Here is a 19,258-nt window from a genome sequence, read left to right as displayed (position 1 = left end):
CTCTCATTAATTATATCTAATTCCCATTTTTCAGGGTCAATAGGCAGTTAGTCTAACATGGAAAAATAGAAGCAGATAGATGATAAACTAAAACCAATCCTCACTAAGAAAAATACTGACATTGAATCTTTATCAAACTGGGCAAAGACTGAGTCAATTTAGAGTAATCCATACAGACATAGTGAACACTTACGAGAAGTTAATTCCACACTTGGAGACCAGACGATAAATGACAAAGTCAAACAACGGGATGAAGATAAGAACCAGAAGGGGATTTAGAACCTGTAACACCATGATAAAAAGGATTAGCTACAAATATTCTCCTATCATGAGTGTGAGCACTGCACTCATTTGCTTGTTTACACTCTGTCTCACATCTACACACACTTTTGTCATTGTAAGTACAGAATGACTCCACATTCCTCAGTCCATTTACACCCAAGACCCTATTTCCCTTGCATAGCATTTTAGCTTTCAAATATCCCAAGGGACAAGTTTCACTCTGAGCCTGTCTTTCTGCCAGTCTTAGTGTGAGCTCTTTCCTCTCATGACTTCATTGCTCACAAAATAAGCCTTACAATTTCTTTTACAAGATTTTGATTATACTATCTTGACTTGGAAAAAAATCCAATGCTTATACTTAACCTGTGGCAAGTTAAGTACTTAACAGGGGATGTGAAGGAGAAGGGTGGGGCTTAAAGAGAATGTTTTCATGTCGAAGCTTGGCCCTTATCAGTGTACAAGGAGAAAAGCATCAAATTATGGTTGTTAATCGTAATACTGCAGGTGGAGGCATAGATAAGGAAACAAATAAGTCCCCATGGCTATAGAAGAGTCACATACCTGCATCTGGTCCGGCTGAAGCACAAAAAACCCCTGAAACATTTTAACAAATTAATTTAGATGATGTCTGAAGAAAAGAAAAAAAAATGTTGGCCTAGATCAATAATTTTGCTAGTTAGCAAGTGAGAAACATATGAGAGAAAATTCATCAGATCTTTAGTTCAGGGCCACTATTTTGCTGTTAAGATTATTTGGGGGATGGGAATAGACTCGGGAAAGCTTCTGGCTATGTTTGCCAGGCAGATGGGCCTAAGGGAGAAATTATTTTCTATGTATTATGCTTTCCTTAACTTGAAAGAGAATAGAGTCAGTGCATTTTTATTGATCTCAGCAACTGCAGTTCTAGGTTGTAATAATATGAAGGGCAAGACATCATGGTTAGGGTGAAGACTCTCCCTGACACATAGTGTTTCCGAAGTTGTTCTCCAGAGGGTCAACAAGAAGACCACCATGGTAAATAAGAGACAGCCAGAGGAAGGGAAAAGGTAAAATTATATTTTGCAGGCTCCAAATAGACTGACTAATAAGACCCTGGTATCATTCTACTCTGTCTTTTCGAAAACTGAGAAGATAGAAAAATAATACACTAATCTAGGAAAAGAACAATTGAGAGCAGAGATGGTACCTTATTTGAGTGGGCTAAAGAATGGAGTTTGGAAAAAGAGAAAATAATATGTATAACCTTCTCATTCTTTCCATATCCATACATACAAAATATTCCATTTCCCACAGGTTCCCTGCTGTGATCCTTGTTGAAGAGATAGACCAATTGCGTAGTAGTGCCACTCAAACCTGTCCCTGCTGTACTCTGGGATAGGCTTAGACAGAAGAAAATCACTATCCCAGGTTATGCATCACATCATTTGCTAGCCTCTCAATACTTCCTTGTATACATTGAAACTTTCTCATCCTTATGTTCCTGATTTCTAAAGAGAAGATTCTGGTTTTTATTTCTAAACTAGCTTTCTTTATCTTTGCCTACACGGTACCTTCAGGCTAAAAGCACTTCTCTGAAGATCTTGTTAGTTTTCAGGCAAAATCACAAAGAAATTAATTTTTCCCCAATATGGATGATGAAGAAAATAATAGACTTCTCTGGAAAATCTCTTCTACTCACCAAATTCCTATTCATCCTGATGGCTTGCAAAGTCCATCGTGAACCCTAGGGCAAACAGATCCTGTTATGAGAAATCCCTTTCCTGTGAGAGGGAAGTGGCTGTAAGGAGCGGTAATGTCCAAAAGAACTATTCTTACCTGCTGATCCAAAAGAGCCCAGAACATGGGCAATGGGATATAAAGGAATAGTACCCTGGTCAGTGCCTTTACATCCATAATGAGCTGCTTCTGCGAAAAGGAGGAAGAATGGGCAGAAATGCTAGAAGTTCTGTACATGGCTTTCTTGCTTAAAGTAGAAGTGTCCAAAAAACAGTAGAGAGGAGGTTGAATGCAGTAGGATAGAATCATTTTGAACATTAGGAAAGACTCTATCAAGCCATAAGATGTTTCTGCATTTCCAACTTACTGGATATTTCTCAGCTGCCCAGTCTAGCCAGTGCTGTCGCTTTGGAATGTCTCCAGAACGGTTCTTGAAACGATTGGACATAGCAAACTAGGGCAGAGCATAGACATCATGGGAGAGACGAAGAGAAAAACATCCTCTGCCTTTTCCAACTTATTATACCTTCCTTCAAACACCATACTTTTAGTGACTTATTCCAACTCTTTGACCTAATCAGGCATTGAATTTCAGAATATTTCTGATATAATTTTATCTATCACTTTAAGAAAGAACTTGCCATTCAAAACAAAAAATAACAACAAAAAAGAAAAAATGTTATCTGTCTATATATAATTACATTTCAGAAGATTTTTGCCAACTTAAAAAGATGATTACTTTTTTTAACTTAATGGTTAAGTAGAGGCATAAGAAGAAGACTGGTTAATCTTAGCTTGTTAAAAAACATGAAAATAGAACAGAGGTCATTGAGAAAAATGTATGCCCACGTTTGAAGGCCCATATTCTCAGCATAGCATCTCTTTCTTTTGATTGAAAAAGGCAAGAAAACAATTTATGGACTTACCCAGATACATTTGAAAACTTGAGCCACTATGTTTCCTTCAGGGGGTGGTTTATTGTATATTTTGCTTCCCATTGCAAACACAACTGCAGTTGATACACAAACAAGGTTCTTAGCTTCTCATTTATTAGGTTGGTGCAAAGGTTATTGCAGTTTTGCCATTACTTTCAATGGCAAAAACCACAATAACTTTTGCACAAACCTAAATAGCACATTCAGTATATCAGCGCTAAGGACAGACTGCTGAACTGTGGGAGTGGCTGGCAAATCTCATAAAGAGGGAGCTGACTTACATTTCCTGACTTTTGGAGTTATCAAAATTGCAGGAGCCAAGAGAAGACAAAATGGTATGTTGTTAAGAGAGATATCTATTGAGACTTTCATGTAATCACTGAAGTGGAAGTCATCTTTGACTTCCTACTCTTCTTTCTCCATCTCCATATCTGAAATGTTACCAAGTTTTATTGGTCCTCTTTCTTTAATGTATTGCCTATTTGCCCCCTCTTTCACTTTACTACTGCTACCACTCTTGTTCAGGACTTCACAACTTGTACTTTGGATTATTAAAATGGCCACCAACTAGTTTCTCATTCCCTAGTCTCTTCCTTCTTTAATCTGATGCCAAATGTTTCTTTCCAGGATCTATTAATACTTACCTGACCCAAACTCCTGGCATGAAAGACCTTCCCAAATTCATTGTTATCCTAATGGTTATTGTTATCCCTACCATCTATTTGAAGGTTTATCACATGTAACTTGTTAAGCATTTTACATACATTAATTGATTTAGCTTGACAAAATATGTACCACTATCTCTATTTTATACATGAAGGAATATTAAGGAAATTAAGCACCTTGTACAAGGTTACACTGCTAGAAGATACCAGAACTGGACTTTTGACCTGAGGCTTGACTGACTCAAAAATCTATGTATTTAATCCTTATAATGCATCTCACTCACTAATTCTTACACCACATACTGTACTAGACACTACTGGTAACACAGGTGAAAAAAACAAGGTCCCTGTCCTCAGAGGAGTTCACCTCAACCTGCCGTTTCCCACTTTATATTTCATCTATCTTTTTGAGATACCCTATGCTGTAAACACTATTCATCATTTATACAAACACTTCTGTTCTATACTATTTCTGTTCTTGAGCTCATTCTGTTTCTTTCAGCCCATATCTCTGTCCTTTAACCACATATCCACAGCTAATTGTAAGGGAATTTCATTTCTTTAATTTTCCTTTTATTTTCCAAATTAACAATGAGCTGGTATTACCTTTGTAGTTATAAAATAGTGGTTTTTTCAATTTCATTCAATTAAAATCAGTAGAAAAACTCCATCTTGGTTCCCTCCCAGATGCACTTTCCTGCTTAACAGATTTCCCAGCTTCAGCGTGATGCCCCTCTAGTAGATCCTCTGCTAAAGATGATTTTCTCAGTGACCAGTAGCATTTTCCAGTATCCTTACACATCAGAATGCACAAATCACTTTACTTTTCTCTCCCATCACTTTTTAATATCTCCATTCGTCTCATTCAGATTCACTCTACCACTTTTTCTCATTCATCCTCTCAATTTCCCCAAAGCTTCTCCAAATAGCATCCTTTATCTATAATACCCTTCTCATGGTTGATAGAAAAAATAGTTCAGTGGAGGAATGCTAATCCTGAGAGTCAAGTGGGCAGATAAAAAAGTACCTAGACGGCTGGGCGCGGTGGCTCACATCCGTAAACTTAGCAGTTTGGAAGTCTAAGGCGGATGGATTACAAGGTCGAGAGATCGAGCTGACCAACCTGGCCAACATGGTGAAACCCCGTCTCTGCTAAAAATACAAAAATTAGCTGGGCGTGGTGGCGCGCACCTGTAGTCCCAGCTACTTAGGCGCTAAGGCAGGAGAATCACTTGAACCTCGGAGGCGGAGGTTGCAGTGAGCTGAGATTGCGCCACCACACTCCAGCCTGCTGACACAGTGAGACTCTGTCTCCAAAAAAATAAAAAATAAAAAACAAAAAAAGAGATACCTAGACAAGAGGAAAATTTTGGGTAGGGAATAAACTGCTCCTGAAACTAAGAATGATCCTAGAAAGAGGCTGGACACCACAGGAATGCTGGTTGCAATAGTGACAGTGGAGTGATAATAGGAAGACTTATGTAATCAACTAAAGTCATACTTACATGTCAAAGACACTTAACTAAAGAAGATGAGTATAAACCTTGAATTTCTCTACTATCTACTCCTTCTAGTAGATGATGTTGCCTCTTACTTCACAAAGAAAATGGAAACCTTCAAATGGAAACTCCTTCAACTCCCTGCCACCAGATCTATTAATTCTTGTATCCACACTCATCCTGTCCTCCCTCCAGGTAGATGAAGGTGATATTCCTCCTCCTATCCGCAGCTAATTTGCTCATATGTGTTTTCATACTGATTATACTGTCTTTATCTTGTATCTTCAACCTCTTTCTCCACTGGATTATTCCTAATAATATTCACACATGCTCAATATCCTCTCTTGAATCCATGTCACCTTCCAACTATAAATACTATTTCACTTTCTTACTGATAGTGACAAGAGACAGATAAATTCCTAGGCAGACACGGACGGGTCCCAGTGAAACCCGACCTTCAAGCCAAAGACAGTTTAAAGCCTGAAAACCGAGTTGCTGGTTCCTGATAGAGTCCATGACCTGAGTGAGAACTTCTATCTCCGTCTTATCCTCTCTCTCCATTGGTTCCTTTTGGATGATGCCTTTTAACCAATCAAGTGGTACTTTTTCCAAACCCACCCATGGACCAATCAGCATATACTCCCCCATTCAAAACCCATAAAAAACCCACACTAAGCCTCACAGACGGCTACCTACTTCGGGTCCCCTCTAGGAGCTCAGAGCTTTCCTTCTGCCACTCAATAAAATTCTTCTCTGCTTTACTCACTCTCTGGTGTCCACACACCCCATTCCTCTTCGTCATGGGGCAAGAACCCGGAACTTGCTGAGCTGCGGGTGGTGGGAATGAAAGGGCTGTGACACCCCTGGGAAGCTCGCCAAGCTATGGGCAGCGGGAATAAAAGAGCCGTAACACGCTCCCGCTCGCTAGACTACAGGAGAGAGTTGTAACATGCTCCTGCTCGTTGAACTACAGGAGTGAACAGCTGTAACATTTCTGGGGGCTCAGACCTCGGGACTCCCTGAGCAGGAGCTATAACACCTCTTAGGACTCTGCAATTGCTAGCATCTCCGAGTTTTTGGGCGCCACCGTGTTCCCCTTGTCTAGATGCCGCACCCAACACAGAAGCTGCTCGCTACATGCCCAGTCCAGTCGCAGGCTGAGCGAGCCCAGTGTGCCAGAGCAAGGCCCAGACAGAGGCGGTAGTGGCCACAGAGATTTCTGGCTGACAAAGCAGCACTGAAGGAATCCTGTAACATTTACTTCTCAGTCTCCTCCAATCAGTCTTCAGCCTCCACCATTTACCATAACTGATCTAATCGTATCAGTGACCTCCTTGTTGTTGTATTTAATAGACATCTGTCACCCTTATCTTAATCTCCCACTCAGGAACATTTATCACTCTGAATGAATCTTTTCTTGAAATCCTCTTCGTATCCAAGATAACGCTATTATCACTTTGGCCATTCCTTCTTAGTCTCATTTGTGGGCTTTTCCTCTTTGCCTGTCTTTTAAATCCTGGCGTTTCTTGAAGTTTGAACCTATCCCCCCACCCCACTTTTTTTCTTAACCTTACTCTTCTAGCTTTTAGTTATCTATCTTCATTTCATGGTTTATTGCTACCCATATACTAATGACTCCAGATCTATATCTATAGTGCAAACATTTCTTCTAAGCTCTAATCCTGTATTTCCAAATAACTGTTTGGTAACTCCAATTAAATATTCCAAGAACATATAAAATGCAACATGTTCAAAACAAAATTTATCAACATTGCCCCAAACTGGCTTTTCCTCACTATCTCAGTTAATAACCCCACTACCTACCCAGTTCTTCAAGGTTCAGAACACTACATTAAACCTTGGCTTATCTTCTCCCTCACTTAACATATCTAACCATTCTAAGGTTTGTTAATTCAACCAGGGCCAGATTAGGGTAAACTGAGTGAAGCACTCATCTCAAGCACTAAATTTAAGCAAGTATCAAAAAATTCGGTAATCAAAATAAATATTATCTTTGCCTCACTCCAACACAATCCTTTCTCTACATTATAGAAACATCATTGAAAAATTAAAATCTAGCAATTATTCCTCTGTTAAAATGTTTTTAGAGTTCCCCACTCTCCCTCACAATAAAGTTCTAATTTCTTATTGGTTTAAAAGGCCCTTCATTATCTGGTTTCTGGCAGTTTCTCCTCTTTATCATTCTTTTTTATGCTTTAGGTAATCTGAATGCCTTTAAAACCTTTAAACATGTCATGCTATTTCTCAGCCTCTTGTCTTACAGCTACTGTGTCCTCTTTCTGCATCACTTATAATTTCTTTATTGATTAATTGCTGTTTGGCCCTTAGGTCTCACCTTAAATGTCATTCCTTTAGGCAAACTTCTTACAACCCCCAAAGTATTATTTATTTATTTATTATCTTATTCATTTATTTATTTTTGAGACAGGGGCTTGCTCTGTTGCCCAGGCTGAAGTGCAGTGGCTCAATCATGGCTCATCACAGCCTTGACCTTCTGGGCTCAAGCGATCCTCCCATCTCAGCCTCCCAAATAGTTGGGATCATAGGTGTGCGCCATCATACTCAGCTAATTTTTAAATGTTTGTATAGATGGAGTCATGCTGTGTTGTCCAGGATGGTCTCAAACTCCTGAGCTCACACAATCCTTCTGCCTCGGCCTCCCAAAGTGCTGGGATTACAGGTGTGAGCCACTATGCCCGGTCCCTCAAGGTCTTAATTAAACATTGCTTCTATGCATTCCCATAGCTCTCTCTGTACTTTCCTAGATCACACTATATTGATCTGGGAAATACTGATCATACCATATTGTAAATTCCTTTATTTGTTTGTCTTCCTTTCCCTACTGAACTATATAAGTTCTTTGGGAACATGAATGCTCTAGGTATCTAATTCACCAATGTGATCCCAATACCTAGCACATAATATGGCACACAATAGGTTCATTAAATGTTGGTTAAAAAAATGAGTGAATGAAAAAATAAATTAATTGGCTGGGCGTGGTGGCTCACACCTGTAATCCTAGCACTTTGGGAGGCTGAGGCAGGCAGATCACAAGGTCAGGAGATCGAGACCATCCTGGCTAACACGGTGAAACCCTGTCTCTACTAAAAATACAAAAAATTAGCCAGGCATGGTGGTGGGCGCCTGTAGTCCCAGCTACTCGGGAGGCTGAGGCAGGAGAATGGCGTGAACCCAGGACGTGGAGCTTGCAGTGAGCCGAGATCATGCCACTGCACTCCAGCCTGGGCGACAGAGCGAGACTCCATCTCAAAAAAGAAAAAAAAAGAAAAAAGGAATTAATTACAGTAAAAGATCAGAGAATTGAGTTATTGATTAGCACCCAGAAAACTGAAGCTGCTGACTAATAATGACAGCTAGCACTTGTTTAACATTTCATAATTTATGAAACATTTCATTTATAGCATCTCTGTTTTATCTTCATAATTACTCTGTTATGTAAATATTATTATCATGCAAATATTTGGGAAAATATTTGGCTTTGAATGCAGAAGGAAGTAAAGAATATATTATCACAGCTCACCTATAATAAATTTCCTTGGCATTGGGAATTCTGAGTACTACTATCAGTGCCCTCCCATCAACTCCCTGGTAGAAAATACACTGAGCATTGAGTCTGTAGGCTGTTTTTCCTCTGTTGAGCTCTTTATGGGTTTGCACTGGATATCTTCCAAGGGGGTGTCACCCTGAGGCTCAGAGTGGAGAACAGGTTTCCAGGTCAATGATTAGAAATAATCATGCCCAAGTTTTCCCTTAGGCTATGTAAAATAAGGAACACCACATCCCTCTTCTCTTCTAGGACTGGGTTCTCAGGGATAAAGAGAATGCCACTTGATTTAAGTTGCATTAATTTTCACCTATTTATCCAACTCCTCTTATTCTCTTTACTCAAGGGCAGACCCTTTGGGGGCACTACAGAGCAGGGCAGAAATAGCTAAACCTAGAAGCTGTTTTAAAAGGCTTGGAGAATTTAAAATCTTTTCCAATTACCAGATAAATAAGTATAATATGAAGTAAACTAATTTGAAAGAGGATTATCTTCCTTGCTTCCCTATATATTGTAGTGTAGAGCAGTGGATCTCCACCTTGACTATACATTAGAATGACCCGAGATACTAAAAAAAAGCCCAAGTCCCTGACTGGCCCAGAGTTTGGACTTTTTAAGGCTCCCCAGAAAGCATCTTACTGGTTATGCAAACTTAGACACTTTTTTCTTAAAGTTTCTGACTTCATTCAGAATTTACCTCCAAAATTGAGGGGAAACCCTTACAATAACAGTTACCCAATAGGCCTGGTGTGAGGATTGAATGAAACAGCTTGTGTAAAGTGCCTACATGATGCTTTACATGTGTCAGGTATCAATGATTATTAGTTTCCTTTGCTTCACTGCACTTACCAAGTGCAATTACCATGAGCAGTCCTGGAACTCCAAAAGCCAATGCATAGCAGTCTTCTCCAAAACATTGCACATCTCCTAAAGAAAATGGGATGGGAGGAGGAAAGTAACTCTGAGTCTTGAATATTTGATGCTTTATTCTACAAGCTCAGGTTGTTGAATAAACCTGAGCTTGTAGAATAGACATAACCACCCTCTTTCCTCCCATCACCTAATCCATAGTTCTTCTTTTGGGCCAGACAAATCAAGACTAAAATAAATTTTCACAGATTATCAAGCTCTTATAAAAGGAGATGATAGACAGGAGAAAGCCTTCAACAGCTTTTTGGCTGACCAGAGCAAAGCCTTATACAGGGCCCCTCAAAAAAATCCTAACCTCTCAGCATGGGTGTGATAAATGTAGAAATCAAGCTCCCTGCATTGATGGACAGGTAGAAGACTGAGAAGTATCTAGTCCGTTCCTCTGCCTGAAACAAACAGGATAAATCATCAGTGCAATGTGTCCCCTAGCTCCAGCCCCACTCCACGTTCAGATTCAGAGCTGAAGGTACACACAAAGAGAAAGATTCAGATATTGCCTCCACAATACCTGAATTTCATATTATTAATAGATATTTAAAAACATTGCTGGCTGACCCCAATCATTTACTCACCTTTCAAACTCCAGATCAGCTTTAGCATTCTTTTCCTCCCTTTGCATAGGTTAAAAATAATCTTCCTGTCTTCAGTGCCACTACCGTGTCCTGTATATAGCTATTCTAATATCAGTGTCTTTGCATTAAATGTCTGGGTTTTTTATTTTGTGTGTGTGTTTGTGTTTGTTTTTTGTTTGTTTGTTTGTTTGTTTGTTTGTTTGTTTGTTTTGAGATGGAGTCTCACTCTGCCGCCCAGGCTGGAATGCAGTGGCGCAGTCTCAGCTTACTGCAAACTCTGCCTCCCGGGCTCAAGCCATTCTCCTGCCTCTGCCTCCCGTAAGTGTCTGTTTTTTCAGTATGTTGTGAGTTTCTTTAGAGCAGAAATTTTATCTTACTCATTTCTGTAATCACCAACACCTAGCACAGCATCCGACATATATTAGGGACTCGATAAATGTTTATTGACTGTATTAACTAAGTGAATGCCTGATTTAGTTAAATAATAGATTTTGTGGTAGGAGTGTGTGGTAGGAATAGTATCAGAACATAGGACAGTGGAGTCAACTGTTAATGAAAGAGGATAGTTCACCTGGTGCTTAACGGAGATTTGCCAGAGAGTCTAAAAAGAAATCATCTGGCTTAGAAGCGGCTAGTGGAAACCTGGAGGCAGATTTGTCTTACTAATTGAAATATCTTTGTGGAGCAGTTACCAAATGAAACAACTTTCAAATAAAGTTGCTGATGTTTCGTTCATTATACACCGACATGCTTCATTCTGACACCCCAGATCTCTCCCTGCCATATTAGAACAACGAGTCCTTCCCCATTTTCTATTTACAGTGTGTTTTGTTTCCTCTCCTGGTTTCAATTTAAACCTTATTCCACTTATCTAATTTGTATAGTTCATCATACACAGGATCCCACTTGCCAAAAGTTGGTTCTTTCTCCAAAGTCAGCAAGCAATTATGATCTATGGACTCTTTGACAGATAAAGAGTATAAAATAACCCAAATGGTCTGAAAGGTAAGAAAAACACTGGAAGACAGGACAGGATAGCAGAGGCAGAAGGAGATAATAGGCATTATGTCAGGGTGGAAGAGGGAAGAGGAAAGAGAGAGAGAGAGAGAGAGTGGCGGGAGGTGGGGGGGGGAGAGAGAAAGAGAGAAGGAGTGGGGGAGAAAAAGAGAAACTGGAAAAAAGATAAACAGTTATAGAAGAGGGAATGGATACATGAAGACAGACAAAACTGAAAACTGGAAGCAAAACTGAGGAAGCCAGAAATGTTGACAGATCTAGAAATAGACTATTTCCTTGCCTATTTGTCACTGCTTTCTCATAAATGCCCATTTATTTTTCACCACTGGTAATGGAAAGTATTTAGGAAGAGAGGGAATGATCAGTCAGGGAAATTCATCTATAGACATTCATTATGTTTCCTTGCAATTTGTCACTTTCCCATTTCATGGAATCTCAAAACAAGATGCTTAAATCATCTCTATACCACTCATCACCTCCCATTGCCAAAGTGCTTATCACATTTCTTTCTAAATACCTCAAGTTAGAGTAAACTTACTACTTCCAATTGTTTGAAGTTTTTCCACCCATCAAGCAAAACACTGGCTTCTTGGAGGCTTTCACTCATTGGTCTCAGGTTTAATCACTGACATCCTTCCAGCATCTATAAGCAGCTATAGTATTCTCCTCAATTCTTGTCCAGGCTAACTATCCCTATTTCCTTCAATCTTTCCTCATAAGACATACCTTTTAGTTCATCTACCACCCTGGTCTCTTTCCTTTGAAACTGTTTCAGTTTTCCTCACTATTAATGGCCAGTATCCAGCATTGAATACAACTGCTCAGATAAGATCTGACCAGTACATTACTTCAATCTTGGCAAATGGCTACCTGCCAGATACCCCCATTAATGCTGGCTCTATATTCTTGAAAATACAAAATAACAGGATTCTTACATGTTTTTCTTCAAACTGGTCTCCACCAAAAGCTGCCACACAGGGTTTGATGCCTCCTGTCCCCAAAGCTATTAGACTCAGGCCGATCAATGATAGGACTCTGAAATGGAGAGGTGAGAATGCCAACCATGTTGATACTAAATGCACCTGTAGAGATGGACTACAGAGCTGCAGAGGGGAAAAAATGTGTACAAGGGCAAAGATCCCCTTCACATTTCTACCCCATGGGTACTTTCCATTTGCCTTTATTCCTAGGAGGTATTCATGGTCAATTACCCTATTTATGATCCTTCGGCCTCTGCAAGAAAGTATGCATTATGTGGGAAGATTTCATCCCTGGTAGTTCCATTTACCCCTTATGAGCATCCGATAGAAACAGATACTGAAGGAACTCCAAAGCTAACACACTGGTTCCCAGTCTTGTTTTGGTCAAAGGAGTACTTCAATAGAAAGACCTTTTAAGGACCTGATCTCACATATTCTTACCAAAATTTTTTTTAAAAGTTCAAATTCATCATAATTAATAGCAACAGTGTCAAAGATTTTTGACGGGACACCAATAAGAAAGTAATATTTATTAAATATCAAGGCCAGGTGCAGAGGCTACGTCTATAATCCCAGCACTTTGGGAAGCTGAGGCAGGTGGATCACCTGAGGTCAGGAGTTCAAGACCAGCCTGGCCAACATGGTAAAACCCCATCTCTACGAAAAATACACAAATTAGCCAGGCGTGGTGGCAGCCGCCTGTAATCCCAGCGACTCGGGAGGCTGAGGTGGGAGAATCACTTGAACCCAGGAGGCAAAGGTTTCAGTGAGCCGAAATCACACCACTGCACTCCAGCCTGGGCAACAGAGCAAGACTCTGTCTAAAAACAAACAAACAAACAAACAAAATTTCTAACTCATAGGATAAATACATGTACACAGGCACACAGGCACATTATAATATGAATACATATAAACTGCTTCGTGAACAGCTGTAATCCTCTCTACTGACTGAATAGACAGACATCAGAATTTATCAAATGCCTCTGATCCCATAAACATCAATAGCAACTAAAATATATGGAACTACACATAAATGTAAATATTCAAAGCTTTGAGTATGACTTCTACAATTAATTATAAGGAAACATTATAGAGTTTTTTTTAACCCTGGTAAAGTATAGATGCATGGATGAATAAAAAGGTGAGGGAATATGTAGGGTATGAAGGTTTTGATTATTTTCAAGCATATGAAGAGGATACTAACTAGGCATTCTACAAGTCCCAAAAACAGATGAGCTCAGATAAAGTAGGAAAGAGTTCAACTGGTCATAAGACTGTTTTTCTTAACCAGTTTTGTAGTAAACTGTAGATTGAAAATAAAGAGACATCTCTGGTAAGAAATAGAAAATAATTTGTAACGAATGTCTGAGAAAAGTAGTTTAGTTGATTCCATGATTTTACTCACGTGTGTACCACTTGTCCTCCCAGTATTGGTAAGGCACCCAAGGACTTGATCACATGGCCAAGCACATACACCAAGGAGAGATAGATGATTGTCCTGTTGAGAGAGCTAAATCAGTCAGTCTAAAACCAGAACTGAGAGATTTGAATAATACAGACTTAGGGTTCATACTGTTCTCAGTGTGGGGATAAATGGAGGAGGAGGAGGAAGAGGGAGGAGGAAAGAATTATCTGAGAAATCCAGATAGAGACAATAATGGTGAATGAAGTGAACAGACTAGGAAAAAGGAGTGGAATTCTTCACTCTTTAGTGTTAGAGGTAATAGACATTCCCTTCAAGTTCCCTTCCTATACCCACCTTCCCCTTTGCCTCTACCCGCTCACTCCACACACACACAGAGAAACCCTACTTTGTACAGACATGACAAGAACAAGGTGGATTTGTAGCAAAAGTGACAGTGCTTTAAATTGGGAGAACCAGTAGAAGAGGATATTTGGACCTTAGGTGTTTTTCTCAAGGAATATCTTCTGCTGTAGAGAGCAAGAAGGGTCAAGGAAGAACTCCAAGTAAACAGGAATGGCTAACCCAAATGACTTCCTCAAAACTCAAGAAGCACTGGGAGGTAAAAAGCTCTCAGGTTCAGCATGGGTAACTTGGACTCTTGGATTAATTGTAATCCTCACCACAGTTTCCTCAGGGACAAGTTAACAAGGGTAAGAAAGGAACCAGGGACTTAGAATAGACTGTCCAGTGACAAAAATCATGCAGTTGGAAGGAACATCCTGTTGTATTGTTTTCTCAAAGAACTTGAACAGCAAATAGCAAGTAGAAGAATAAGGAACTCCAGTAAGAACATATAGAGAGATTCACACATTGAAATATGGCACACTACAACATATATTCCTTATGTGTACTACCACACCAGCATTCCCACATATAAGTAGAATGTTAGCATTATAATGAACCTTGGAAATTACAGTTTACACCTGCAATTTTTAAGGTGTTTTATGCTAATGTGGAATAAAGAGAATAGAATGGAATAAAGATAGCAAAGAGAGGCCAGAGATGTCAGAACTCTCAGGATGTGGATTTCTCATTCTAAGTGCCTAATCCTTGGGTTAGCTTTCTAGGGAAGGGAACTTAAAGTGTATGGCGGGTAGCGGACAAGAAGTTAGGTGACTAGGGCACGGTGGCTCACGCTTGTAATCCCAGCACTTTGGGGGGCCAAGGCGGGTGGATCACGAGGTCAGGAGATCGAGACCATCCCAACCAACATGGTGAAACCCTGTGTCTACCAAAAATACAAAAATTAGCTGGGCGTGGTGACATGCACCTATAATCCCAGCTAGCGGGGAGGCTGAGGCAGGAGAATCGCTTGAACCAGGGAGTCAGAGGTTGCAGTGAGCCGAGAGGTGGTGCCACTGCACTCCAGACTGGCAACAGAGCAAGACTCCGTCTCAAAAAAAAAAAAAAAAAAAAAGTTAGGTGACTAATCTAGGACTAATTAACATCAGGGGAGTGGAGAACTTTCCCAAAAGATCTTGTAACATCTTCTAGAGAAAGGTTCTCTTTGTTGTAATAAAAAGAATAAATAGAAAGGGAATAAAAAGGAACAGAAAAAAAAATGCTAGCTATCATGAACCCCAAACAGATGATCTATGTTAGATCATCATAGAGGGAAAAAAAAAGGAGTTTGAGCTGGAGTGATATAGTCTAGGTAGTAAGATCAGTATCCAACTGATGGACTAAATCAGGGGTGTCCAATCTTTTGGCTTCCCTGGGCCACATTGGAAGATATATTGTCTTGGGCCACACATAAAATACACCAACACTAACAATAATCGGTGAGCTAAAAAAAAAATCTAATAATGTTTTAAGAAAGTTTATAAATTTGTACTCGGCCACATTCAAAGCTGTCCTGGGCTGCATGTGGCCTGCAGGCTGCAGGTTGGACAAGCTTGGACTAAATGAATGAAAGAAGTGTAAGTGGTTTAGGAGGAAAATAGGCAACTTATAGATTAAAAAATCAACCAAAAAACAAACAAAAACAACCAACAAACAAAAACCTCATAGGAAATAGTTTAGCTATGAAGGATATAAGAGAGGAAACTAATGGCAGGAAACTAATAGGAGGAGCAAGAAGTCAAGAGACCTGAAAATTCTGCATTTGAAACGAGATATTAGGGTCATTGTAATCCCAACCATAGCACACAGAAATGCTTTAGGTTGACTTCACTAATCCTTCAATTTTACAAATCAAGAAACTGAAATCCAGACAGGTCAAATGACATTTCTAAACAGTGACTTTTGGGCCAGTTGCAGTGGTTCATCTCTGTAATCCCAGAACTTCAGGAAGCTGAGGTGGACGGATCACTTGAGGTCAGGAGTTCAAGACCAGCCTGGCCAACATGGTGAAACCCCACCTCCACTAAAAATACAAAAATTTGCCAGGCATGGTGGTGCATGCCTGTAATCCCAGCTACTTGGGAGGCTGAGATGGGAGGATCACTTTAACCCAGGAGGTGGAGGTTGCAGTGAGCTGAGATCTCACAACACTGTACTCCAGCCTGGGAGACAGAGCAAGACTCCATGTCAAAGAAATAAAAAATAAATAAATAAATAAAAATAAAAATAAATAAATGAACAGTGACTTTTTATTTTTTATTGTAGAGATGGGGTCTTGCTATGTTGACCAGGCTGGTCTCAAACTCCTGGCCTCAAGTAATCCTCCTGCCTCAGCCTCCCAAAGTGCTGGGATTACAGGCATGAGCTGCTACACCTGGCCCCAAAGTGACATTTTAATTAGTATTAGGGTTAGGTGTAGAGCTTCTATATTTAACTCATAATCCAGCATTCCTTTGGTTTTATCATGAACAAGTTAATGTGGAAAAAGAAAATGGAAGAGAAAGAAGTAATACATTTTATTTCACCATAAGAATATAAAAAGCCAGAGCCATTTTTAATAGGCACTTAGGAACTAAGAAGAGGTATATACAGAGGCTGAGAGTGTGTAGTGATGGCAGAGGAAGAGAGCTTGCATGAAGAAAAGAAGGTCAGTTCTGATCAGACAAAAAGGAGAGAGAAAGGACATACTATACAGACCCACTCAGAGAAAGAGAAAAGAGAAGTGTGGAGAGGACATTCAAAAGCATAATAACTCCAAGATGGCTGAATACGAACCGCTCCGGTCTGTAGCTCCCAGCGTGGTTGATGCAGAAGATGGTGATTTCTGCATTTCCAACTGAGGTACCTGGCTCATTTCATTGGGACTGGTTGGACAGTGGGTGCAGCCCACAGAGGGCGAGCTGAAGCAGGGTGGAGCATTGCCTCACCCAGGAAGCACAAGCAGTTGGGGGATTTCCCTTTCCTAGCCAAGGGAAGCCGTGACAGACTGTACCTAGAAAATTGCAACACTCCCACCCAAATACTGTGCTTTTCCAAAGGTCTTAGCAAACGAAACACCAGGAGATTATATCCTGCGCCTGGCTTGGTGGGTCCCATGCCCATGGAGCTTTGCTCACTGCTAGCACAGCAGTCTGAGATCGACCCACGAGGCAGCAGCCTAGTAGGGGAAGGGGCATCTGCCATTGCTGAGGCTTGAGTAGGTAAACAAAGCAGCTGGGGAAGCTTGAACTGGGCAGAGCCCACTGCAGCTCTGCAAGGCCTGCTGCCTCTGTAGACCCCACCCACCTCTGGGGTCAGGGCATAGCAGAACAAAAGGCAGCAGAAACTTCTGCAGACTTAAACATCCCTGTCTGACAGCTCTGAAGAGAGCACTCGTTCTCCCAGCAGGGTTTTTGAGCTCTGAGAACGGACAGACTGCCTCCTCAAGTGGGTCCCTGAAGCCTGTGTAGCCTAACTGGGAGACACCTCTCAGTGGGGACCGACTGACACTTCATACAGGCGGGTGTCCCTCTGGGACGAAGTTTCCAGAGGAAGGATCAGGCAGCAATATTTGCTGTTCGGCAATATTTGCTGTTCTGCAGCCTCCGCTGGTGATACCCAGGCAAACAGGGTCTGGAGTGGACCTCTAGCAAACTCCAACAGACCTGCAGCTGAGGGACCTGACTGTTAGAAGGAAAACTAACAAATAGGAAGAAATAGCATCAACATCAACAGAAAGGACATCCACACCAAAACCCCATCTGTAGGTCACCAGCATCAAAGAACAAAGGTAGATAAAAACCACAAAGATGGGGAGAAACCAGAGCAGAAAAGCTGAAAATTCTAAAAACCAGAGTGCCTCTTCTCCTCCAAAGGACTGCAGCTCCTTGCCAGCAACGGAACAAAGCTGGACAGAGAATGACTTTGATGAGCTGACAAGAGTAGGCTTCAGAAGGTTGGTAATAACAAACTTCTTCAAGCTAAAGGAGAATGTTTGAACCCATTACAAGGAAGCTAAAAACCTTGAAAAAAGATTAGATGAATGGCTAACTAGAATAAACACTGCAGAGAAGACCTTAAATGACCTGATGGAGCTGAAAACCATGGCACGAGAACTATGTTATGCATGCACAAGCTTCAATAGCTGTTTCAATCAAGTGGAAGAAAGGGTATCAGTGATGGAAGATCAAATTAATGAAATAAGCAAGAAGAGAAGTTTAGAGAAAAAAGAGTAAAAAGAAATGAACAAAGCCTCAAAGAAATATAGGACTATGTAAAAAGACCAAATCTACGTTTGATTGGTGTACCTGAAATTGACAGGGAGAATGGAACCAAGTTGGAAAACACTCTTCAAGATATTATCCAGGAGAACTTCCCCAACCTAGCAAGGCAGGCCAACATTCAAATTCAGAGAACACCACAAAGATACTCCTCGAGAAGGGCAACCCCAAGACACATAATTGTCAGATTCACCAAAGTTGAAATGAAGGAAAAAATGTTAAGGGCAGCCAGAGAGAAAGGTCGGGTTACCCACAAAGGGAAGCACATCAGACTAACAGTGGATCTCTCGCCAGAAACTCTACAAGCCAGAAGACAGTGGGGGCCAATATTCAACATTCTTAAAGAAAATAATTTTCAACACAGAATTTCATATCCAGCCAAACTAAGCTTCGTAAGCGAAGGAGAAATAAAATCCTTTACAGACAAGCAAATGCTGAGAGATTTTTGTCACCACCAGGCCTGCCTTATAAGAGCTCCTGAAGGAAGCACTAAACATGGAAAGGAACAGCTGGTACCAGCCACTGCAAAAACATGCCAAATTGTAAAGACCATCAATGCTAGAAAGAAACTGCATCAACTAACGGGCAAAATAACCAGCTAACATCATAATGATTGGATCAAATTAACACATAACAATATTAACCTTAAATGTAAATGGGCTGAATGCCCCAATTAAAAGACATAGAGTGGCAAATTGGATAAAGAGTCAAGACCCATCAGTGTGCTGTATTCACGAGACCCATCTCACGTGCAGAGACACACATAGGCTCAAAATAAAGGGATAGAGGAAGATCTACCAAAGCTACCAAGTAAATGGAAAGCAAAAAAAAAAGCAGGGGTTGCAATCCTAGTCCCTGACAAAACAGACTTTAAACCAACAAAGATCAAAAGAGACAAGGAAGGCCATTACATAATGGTAAAGGGATCAATTCAACAAGAAGACCTAGCTATTCTAAATATATATGCACCCAGTACAGGAGCACCCAGATTCATAAAGCAAGTCCTT

At 40.5% G+C, this 19,258-nt stretch overlaps 1 protein-coding gene across 9 annotated transcripts in view; it reads right to left on the bottom strand.

Moving 5' to 3' along the window:
* Window positions 1-19,258, bottom strand: part of SLC15A2 (solute carrier family 15 member 2) — an 83,880-nt gene that overhangs the window by 54,411 nt on the left and 10,211 nt on the right. For 7 of the 9 annotated variants that reach the window (XR_010155315.1, XM_054682206.2, XM_001165943.7 and 4 more), the window contains exons 4-13: window positions 13,591-13,683; window positions 12,138-12,237; window positions 9,909-9,999; window positions 9,533-9,610; window positions 2,925-3,007; window positions 2,366-2,452; window positions 2,098-2,187; window positions 1,961-2,005; window positions 844-876; window positions 194-282 (exon numbers count right to left, since the gene is read on the bottom strand). Coding sequence is in view for 8 of the 9 variants with exons in the window: in XM_054682206.2 (XP_054538181.1) it covers window positions 194-282; window positions 844-876; window positions 1,961-2,005; window positions 2,098-2,187; window positions 2,366-2,452; window positions 2,925-3,007; window positions 9,533-9,610; window positions 9,909-9,999; window positions 12,138-12,237; window positions 13,591-13,683 (789 nt within the window). In the remaining variant the exon portion in view is untranslated. The remainder of the gene's footprint in view (window positions 1-193; window positions 283-843; window positions 877-1,960; window positions 2,006-2,097; window positions 2,188-2,365; window positions 2,453-2,924; window positions 3,008-9,532; window positions 9,611-9,908; window positions 10,000-12,137; window positions 12,238-13,590; window positions 13,684-19,258) is intronic. The other 2 variants (XM_054682208.2, XM_016941739.4) reach the window with 1 other exon arrangement.

Source organism: Pan troglodytes, chromosome 2, assembly GCF_028858775.2.
Source record: "Pan troglodytes isolate AG18354 chromosome 2, NHGRI_mPanTro3-v2.0_pri, whole genome shotgun sequence".
Taxonomy (NCBI): Eukaryota; Metazoa; Chordata; class Mammalia; order Primates; family Hominidae; genus Pan; species Pan troglodytes.
This window is presented reverse-complemented; position numbering and strand designations above follow the sequence as displayed.